At 42.0% G+C, this 9818-nt stretch overlaps 1 protein-coding gene across 1 annotated transcript; it reads left to right on the top strand.

The window, feature by feature from the left end:
• The first annotated feature begins 809 nt into the window (after positions 1-809).
• LOC128127939 (M phase phosphoprotein 10-like) lies at positions 810-1589 on the top strand. The gene has a single exon (XM_052766690.1). The coding sequence runs from the start codon at positions 810-812 to the stop codon at positions 1587-1589; it is 780 nt and encodes a 259-aa protein (XP_052622650.1).
• Positions 1590-9818: the final 8229 nt, after the last annotated feature.

The following is a 9818-nucleotide window of genomic DNA, read 5'->3' on the forward strand; positions in this document are numbered from 1 at the left end:
TATTGGATTTTCTGAATACATATTCTATCGCTTTTACAAGGAAAATGGTTTACTTCTCTAAAGAAATCTCTTATGAACTCACCAACCTTCGTGTTGACACTTTTTCAAACAACTTGTATTCTCAGGGAATCACTAAACAGGTAACCAAGTGCTTTTGAGGATGGGACGTTAAGGCGTCAAACTTTTCATATTTTGTCAACATATTGTAATTGATTTTGAAACATGTAATTCATACAGTGATGTAACTCTTTCAATTATATATATGTTTGTTGTGTTTGCTTAAATTACTATTGCAATTGTGGTTATGATACTATACATGAAGTCCTCCACCCCCGGACGTTTCCGCCATCCTTGGTTTGGGGGTGTGACAGATTGGTATCAGAGCACGGTTTATAGTGAATTAAGTATATCAAACCGCATAAGATATACAAACTATAAACACATTTGGGACTAAAATTCTCTGATTTTAAACATCTCTCAATTGAATATACTTTTAGAAAATAAATAGTTTTCTTGTTAAAGTGTACATAACATACATTACAAGTTCGCATAGTGTCATAACTAAGGAGAACATAAAGTGAAAAAGGAGGAGTTGAACACTACGAGTATGCCCTAGCATGTGTAATCAGTTCTGGGAAGGATATAGCCTGATCAACTATATCCGTCCGAGAAGTGACTTACGCATACTGGGGGATAGTCGTAATGGGCGACAAATCTAATAACCTAACTTCACTCTACAAATAATACTCTAAGAACCAAATATAAACTTTTAAAATACTATAGGAGTATTTGTATATTGCTATAGCGTAATGATATTATTATCCGATATGTCCTTCTCACCCCCCATTTCTCGTGCAGACGACATGGCAGGATTTCACATACCCGGGGACCCGTACTTTCCCAATCAGGGAAATGCTGGATGGATCGAGGAAGAGCCCGAGCAACAAATCGAAGAGGACCCCGAGGAGGATCCCAAAGAGGATCCCGAGGAGGATCCCGAGGAGGAATCCGAGGAAGAGCAAGAAGAAGAGGAGGAAGACGAAGAAGAAGAAGAGGAAGACGATGATATAGTCATGATTGAGAACGAAATTGAAGAAGAACTGGAAGTATTCAACCCTCCTTACATCGCGAGGGTACCCGCACACCGCTTTGGATACAATGGACCTGAGCCCCGTTGGGTAACGACGATCGAAAGGTGGAGCCGACAACAACGCCAACGGTCACCATATGGCGACCAACGAGGTTATTATGACCTCATCCATGGTGGACCGGCTGATAGAGACCTCCTCGTCATGACTCAGCGAATAGCAAGTATGGATGATCATGGTAGGACGACGACCAATCAGGTCAGGGAGCTAAGTACCATCGTAGAGTCTACCACTGCTCGCACCAGAGATTTGGAACGAGACTCCCACTACAGAGACCAACTCATTCAAGACCTTCTCGCTGCTCGATCTGAAGCAAGGGAGTATCGGGAAAGATACATGGTGCTCGAAGAGAGAATGGTCGCAGCCGAACGGAGATTGGTAGAACTACAGGGCGCATCGACATCATCCCAGGCTCCATCAGGGAAGGATCGTCGTGATTAGAACTCATTACTATTCTCACATATTTGTAGTAAAAGTTTATGGGTACGCGTTGGTGCTACTCTTTTGTATGTATGTTGAACCTGCGACTAAGTGATTACACTATTCAAAGGGCTTTTGTGCTGTCGAAACTATCTTTTGCATTGATGTAATGTAGACCCTTATGAGGTCAAATTTACCCTAAAGCGTTATGTACTAAAAGTTTATCAATGAATTTTGGCATGCATTTTATTTTAGTGAATGATTGGCATTGGACTTCATAACCTGATCACACAAATAGCTTACAAATAATAAAGTCGTGATAAAAAAAAATACAAATGAGATGAAACAAGTAACACTCGACTCGTTATTACTATTGAAGTCTTACCGACTGGTCATTTTTTTAAATTATGACAGAACCATGCTACCAAGGAAAAGACCAAGACCTTCCGGCAACATAGCGCCGCCCCCTCCGTCACCACCTCTGCAGTTTGATCCTGCAATGTTTCAGGCTGTAGTGACGGCAGCTGTGGCGGCAGCAATGTCGGAAATGGGTACAAATGGTTCTGGCGGTTCTGGATCCGGAGCTATCAATTCAATTCATGGGGATAACACCGGGCGTGCGAAGGAGTGCTCTTACAAAGACTTCTCGAATGGCAAACCTGACCCTTTCAATGGAAGTAGGGGCATCATCACACTGGTGCAATGGTTCGAAAGGACCGAGGCAGTCTTCGAAATCTATGCTTGTCCCGAAGTGAGCAAGGTCAAGTATGCTGCATTCACTTTCACCGGAAAAGCTCTTACTTGGTGGAATGGCCGAGTTAAATCACTTACTCCTGTAGTGGCTAACTCTATAAGCTGGGAGGATTTAAAAGCTTTGATGTTAAAGGAGTATTGCCCGAGCGGCGAAATACAAAAACTCGAAGAAGAACTTTGGAACCTCAGGATGTCGAGCACAGATCTTTAAACTTATACCGCCCGCTTCAATGACCTAGCACTCCTATGTCCAAGAATGGTCACTCCAGAGGAGAAGAAGGTGGAACGATACCTCTGGGGGCTGTCATCCCAGATTCAAGATAGTGTACTGGCATCGAAACCTACTACCTTTGAGAGTGCCAAGGAATTGGCACAACAACTTATCGATCACAGGGCTAGCCGTGGTACCGTGATAGCCACCACCGACCCAACAAAAGGAGGGAACAACAAGAGGAAGTTCTGGGACAATAAAAAGAAACGACCGACGCAGGACCCCGCCAAGAAGCAACAGACTGTTGCTGTCCATGCCGCCACTACTGCCACCACTCCAGCGCCGCCGAAACAGTACACGGGAACTCTTCCCAAGTGCAACAAGTTTAGCTACCACCACAACGGTGCTTTTCGAGAGTTACACTGCAATAACTGCAACAAGAAGGGACACACTACACGATTCTGTAGAGCGACGACCCAACCCGCCACTCAAGCCGCCACGACCGCTAGCACCGGAGCAAGCCAAACCTGTTATGGTTGCAGAGAGACAAGGCACTACAAAAGAAACTGCCCAAAAACACGAAACACAAATACCGCGAATGCAGGGAGAGTCTTAACTTTAGGACACAGGGAAGCAGTCAGGGACCCCACCATGGTTACCGGTACGTTTCTCCTCAATAACTTTTATGCATGCGTACTTTTCGATAGTGGGGCAGAAAGAAGTTTCGTAAGTCACCAATTCAAACATATACTTAAACAAAATTCCCAGTCATTAAAAGATTCTTACGTCGTAGAAATGGCAAACGGAAAGGTTGAGCGCACTAACGATATTTACATAGGGTGTACTCTCACTCTAGATAACCATTCGTTCAAAATTGATTTAATGCCAGGCAACATAAAAAGTTTCGACATAATCATTGGTATGGATTGGTTAAGCTCTCATCGTGTCGACATCCTATGTTACGAAAGGGCCGTTCGCCTTAATCTGCCAAACGGCGAAACCCTTCTCATCTATGAAGATAAACCCAGTGCAAATTTGCTAATCATCTCTTGCGTCAAAGCCCAAAAGTACCTCCGAAAGGAATACAACGCATTCTTAGCCCACGTCCGTAGACAAGAAACAAGAGGTGAAAGACATCAAAGAAATTCCAGAAGTATGCAACTTCCCGGACGTATTCCCCAACGACCTGCCAGGTGTACCACTCGCACGACAAGTCGAATTCCGAATCGACTTAATTCCTGGAGCTGCCCCCGTTGCCAAAGCTCCATACCGCCTAGCACGGGTAGAGATGCAAGAACTGTCCAACCAATTAAATGAACTGTTGAGCAAAGGGTTCATTAGACCAAACTTTTCACCCTGGGGTGCACCAGTCCTTTTTGTGAAAAAGATGGATGGATCATTTCGCATGTGCATCAACTACCGGGAATTAAACAAACTTACCATCAAGAACAGATATCCCCTACCCCGAATCGATGACCTTTTCTATCAACTTCAAGGAGCAAGTTATTTCTCAAAAATCAACTTGAGGTCGGGCTATCATCAGCTGCAAGTTCAAGAAGAAGATGTCCCCAAGACAGCATTCAGAACTCGCTATGGGCACTACGAGTTTGTAGTGATGCCATTCGGATTAACCAACGCACCTGCGGTGTTCATGGATTTGATGAACTGAGTGTGCCGACCCTTCCTAGATAAATTCGTGATCGTGTTCATCGACGATATCTTGGTCTATTCGAGAAGCGAAGAAGAGCACAGGCAACACCTACGACTAGTTCTGGAGACTCTAAGAGCTGAGAAGCTTTACGCTAAGTTTTCAAAGTGCGGATTTTGGCTCCGAGAAGTGGGATTCCTTGGCCATGTGGTAACAAGGAAGGAATACATGTGGATCCCTCAAAGATCAAGGCGATTGAAAATTGGTCAGCACCTACAATGCCAACATAAATCCGACAATTTTTGGGACTCGCAGGCTACTACTGAAGATTCATATAGAACTTCTCCAAGATTGTTAAGCCCCTCACCACCCTGACTCAGAAATGTGTGGTGTTTAAATGGGAAGATAAAAAAGAAGCCGCCTTCCAGACACTAAAGCAAGCCCTATGCAACGCACCAATCTTGTCTCTTCCAGAAGGAACTGATGATTTTGTGGTGTATTGCGATGCTTCAAATCAAGGTCTCGGTTGTGTGCTCATGCAAAGGGGAAAGGTTATCGCTTACGCATCAAGGCAACTTAAGACCCACAAAGTTAACTATACCACCCACGACCTCGAATTGGGAGCGGTAGTGTTCGCCTTGAAGATCTGGAGACACTACCTCTAGGGCACAAAGTGCACCATCTTCACCGATCACAAAAGTCTTCAGCATATCCTCAATCAAAAAGAGCTCAACATGCGACAAAGAAGATGGGTAGAGCTACTAAACGATTATGAGTGCGAAATCTGTTATCATCCGGGCAAGGCTAATGTTGTAGCCGATGCCCTAAGTAGAAAAGAATACTCGGGTCGCCAGGTGAAGTCACTAACGATGACAATCCATTCGCACCTGTTCACACAAATCAAGGAAGCTCAACGTGAAGCCTTGAAACCCGAAAATGTGACAGGTGAGAAATTGAGAGGGATGGATAAAAACCTAGAAGTCAAGGAGGACGGAGCTCGCTACCTCATGAACCGGATCTGGACACCGAAGTTCGATGGGTTCCGAGACGTTGTCATGAACGAAGCACACAAGACACGATATTCCATCCATCCAGGTTTGGATAAGATGTATTTAGACCTCAAGAAGTTGTATTGGTGGCCGAACATGAAAGCTGAGATTGCTACCTATAAGGGCAAGTGTCTGACTTGCGCCAAGGTCAAGGTAGAATACCAGAAGCCATCAGGACTACTACAACATCCGGATATACCTGAGTGGAAGTGGGAGCGGATAACCATGGATTTCATAACCAAGCTACCTAAGACATCGAGTGGGCTTGACACCATATGGGTAATCGTAGACAGATTGACCAAGTCTGCGCACTTCCTACCAATAAAGGAAACCGACAAGATGGAAATGTTAACCAGGACATACATCAAGGAGATTGTGCGACTGCATGGTGTACCAATATCCATTATCTCTGACCGAGATAGTAGATTCACCTCGCGATTTTGACAGTCCTTACAGAAATCTCTGGGAACTAGGCTAGATATGAGTACGACCTATCATCCGCAAACCGACGGGCAGAGCGAGCGCACCATACAGACGTTAGAAGACATGTTGAGAGCCTGTGTGATAGACTTTGGTAAGGCGTGGGATACTCATTTACTGCTTATCGAATTTTCCTATAATAACAACTATCACACTAGCATTGGAGTTGCTCCATTCGAAGCTCTCTACAGTCGCAAGTGTAGATCACCTCTGTGTTGGGCCGAAGTGGGGGATACTCAGCTAGCTAGGGGGCAAGTCCCTGATAGCACCCTTACCGGGCCTGAAATCATAAGGGAGACCACAAAAAAGATTGTTCAAATTTGGGAAAGACTGAAGGCGTCTCGTGATCGACAAAAGAGTTACGGAAACAAGCAACGCAAACCCTTGGAATTCCTAGTCGGAGATCGAGTACTAATAAAAGTTTCCCCTTGGAAAGGAATGATACGCTTTGGTAAGCGTGGGAAACTAAACCTGAGGTACATCGGGCCATTTGAAATCCTTGCCAGGATTGGTCCTGTGGCGTACAAACTCCGATTACCACAAGAACTTAATAACGTACACCCTACCTTCCACGTATTAAACTTGAAAAAGTTCCTATCGGATGAGACACTTGTAATACCTCTCGATGAAATTGAAGTTAACGACAATCTCCACTTCGTGGAAGAACCAGTCGAAGTCATGGATCGAGAGATCAAGCGAACAAAACAGAGTCGTATTCCTATTGTAAAGGTTCGCTGGAACGCTAAACGGGGACCTGCATTCACCTGGGAACGCGAAGATCAAATGAAACAAAAATACCCACATCTTTTTTCCTAACTCTTAAAGTCCCAGTCAAAACGTAAATTTCGGGATGAAATTCCCTTTAACGGGGGGATGATGTGACAATAGTCAAATCCGGGTCAAGTCGAAGTCAAACAAAGTCAATAAGCTAAACCGGACGACTCAATTAGCTCTTGTGTATTAGGGTTTACGTGGTGTATTTACTAAACAATCCGTTATTTTAATGAGAAAGCATCATTTGAAAAATCCATGTGATGTAATTCTTCCTAAGCCTTAAATGCGGTAAACAATGAACCAAAGTGATAAAACACAAATGAACACTCATCGGGAGTGTGTAAGACATTAAAACATGGCTTAATGAGGTTTACGGACCTTGCGTTGCGAAGTCGGACACTAAAAAAGGACACACACGAAACCTCTCTCAATCATTTTCACTCTATCTCTTTCTATTTGAAATCTCTCCCAAATCTCTCTCAATGGTTCTCGTAACTTTTTGAAGTCATTCGGGTCATTCCGACCTTTAACCGGGTCAAAAACCACTTAAAAGAGGGTTAAAACGAGTAAAATACCCTAAAAGAACCGAAAAACCCTTTATAGGGCCGAAACCTCTTAGGGCCGAACTCCTTGGACTGAAAGCAGCAAAGAACCGAACCCTCTTGGCCGAACCAGAAGGATGCTCTTGGAACCAAACCTCGCACACACCCGAACCCGAAGTTACTGTTCATTTCGGTTCATTTTGCTCTCTCGGCCTATTTCGCTTCGGCTGCGCTCGGACCGAACCTACCTTCGCTTCTTGGCGTTTCTCTCCTTACTGTTTTGCTTTGTTTCGCCTCTCGGCCAACCTCAGGAGGACCGAACCTCTGGCTAGGACCGAGAGGTCTCGCTGGAAGACCAATTCTTTTCGGTTTTCGACTGCGACTTCATTTTAGCTTCGTTTTTCATGATTTTAACTCGGGATTTTCACTCAAACTCGTATTTTAACATAATAAACCCTAAATATTCATAATTTAATCATATTTTCATGAAAATCCTTATTTAAATAATAAAATCTAGTGGGTGAATAATTGATGTGGAGTGTTGGTTTTGCTTTACCTTATGACACAAGCAACCACCCCCATACCCACTCTATGACCAGCCACACCTTCCCACCTTACCTAGGTCACTTCAATGTCCTTTCCACTCATTTACCAGCCCTCCCCATGTTCTTAGAGCTGGAACAACCCATCTTCTCTCATCACTTCTCTCATTTGCTCTCATTTCACTAAGGATCCAACTCCACTTTTCCTCTTAAACTTTCTCCCTCAAATTCGAGATTCAAGGCTGATTATCAAGCTTTCACACACTCTTGGTAAGTATAATTCATCCTCCTTGTGATTATTGCACTTCATTCTACTCAAATCATTGATTTCTTACACAAATTCCATCACTTCGATGTTAGATTCTCGAAAATCTTCAAGGCATCTTCAAGTGTTCTTGGGTTGATCACTTCCATTTTTCAACAACCATCTACTGAAATCACATAAGGTGAGTTCATAACCCTACATTTTCATATTTTATTATGTTTTAAGGAGGATAATACAAGTCAAATCATCAAGAACACAACTAAATATTTCTAACAACTTACATCAGAAAAGTTGGACTCCATTCACGGACTGGTTTGGTCAACTAAAACATTTTTGTTTTCAAAACTATACCAGGTTCAAGTAGTTAAAGTTCTTATCTTTAAAATGACTACTTGCACATCTCCATACGATTTTTCTACTATGTATGGTGATTTTTTCAAAACTGCCTATCACTTCAAGAACCAAACCGGACCAGTATGTGTTTATGGACGTTTTCACGTAAGTTGGAGGTCACTAAGAATCATGGAAAAATTTATGAACAAACTAGATTCATTAAACCAACTCCCAGAATTTACGGATTTTGATTTGGATCTTTTATTTAGTTTTTATAAGTTTCCTAATAACAGTGATCGAAGCTGTTATAAACAGAAAAATGCTAACATATTATTATCACCTTGTATCATGTTGAGCAAGGTGTATATCCTTATGTGAATGTGTGTTATTACAAAAGAATGATATTTTATCTTGGTGTATGAACATGCATCAGTTAATAAATGGATTTTGATATAGATATACATATGAAATATAAAGGATAACACGATTGTTATAATCAATGTACATCCATTTTACTTAAACAATTGAACGAACTACGTTGAATATAGATTACGTACGTTACCATTACTACCCTTGTTTTGATAAACTATAATTGGTATTGTTTATGATTCATCACTTAACACACTCGTACAAAAAGGGTACATTCATACAAAAAGGTTCTACACTCACGCACACTACACGTAAACTTTTTAACTTAAGTGGTGAAACATTCACTCCCCGTACGTCCGAGTACGGGATCCAAATTCCTCTGAGTTATAACCAAAATCTCTTGTAGGGAGAGCGTAATAATTGTGTATAGATCTATATTGGGGTTGACATCCCACACCTCGCTGCTAGCTACAGCCGGACCGGCAGGTCTGTGGGTGACAAGAGTCATAGGATCAGGAGGCCTGAAAGACGTTGTGCAGGTTACCTCTAGTCTTAGTATGGTTATAGCGATTCATATAGAGATTTAACAATAAATAGAGTTTACGGGATTTTTATAAAACAAAAATGGGTTTATGTCGATTTAAAAATCACTTTTTATATCAATAAGTACGAATATTACTGTACACTTTCGGTCTTGGTATTTAAGACTACACATCACTCGAGATTTAGAACTACATACACATATTAAAGAAAATATTGGATTTTCTGAATACATATTCTATCGCTTTTATAAGGAAAACGGTTTACTTCTCTAAAGAAATCTCTTATGAACTCACCAACCTTCGTGTTGCCACTTTTTCAAACAACTTGTATTCTCAGGGAATCACCAAACAGGTAACCAAGTACTTTTGAGGATGGGACGTTAAGGCGTCAAACTTTTCATATTTTTTCAACATATTGTAATTGATTTTGAAACATGTAATTCATACAGTGATGTAACTCTTTCAATTATATATATGTTGGTTGTGTTTGCTTAAATTACTATTGTAATGGTGGTTATGATACTATACATGAAGTCCTCCACCCCCGGACGTTTCCGCCATCTTTGGTTTGGGGGTGTGACACCAGCACACTAACATGGACTAGTGAGGATGGCAAAAGGTTTAAACATAATCATTACGACATCCCTCTTCATAATTGTTTAGATAGACATGTGAGCTATTTAAGGAAAGGTGTATGATTTTGATAAAGTTTTATCAAAGATCTTGTATTAGAAATTTGAAC

The sequence above is a fragment of the Lactuca sativa genome, chromosome 8 (genome assembly GCF_002870075.4).
Source record: "Lactuca sativa cultivar Salinas chromosome 8, Lsat_Salinas_v11, whole genome shotgun sequence".
Lineage (NCBI taxonomy): Eukaryota > Viridiplantae > Streptophyta > Magnoliopsida > Asterales > Asteraceae > Lactuca > Lactuca sativa.

Bases quoted from the DNA above. Each gene is read 5' to 3' on its own strand.
- LOC128127939 (XM_052766690.1), top strand. From the start codon at position 810: ATGATATTATTATCCGATATGTCCTTCTCACCCCCCATTTCTCGTGCA.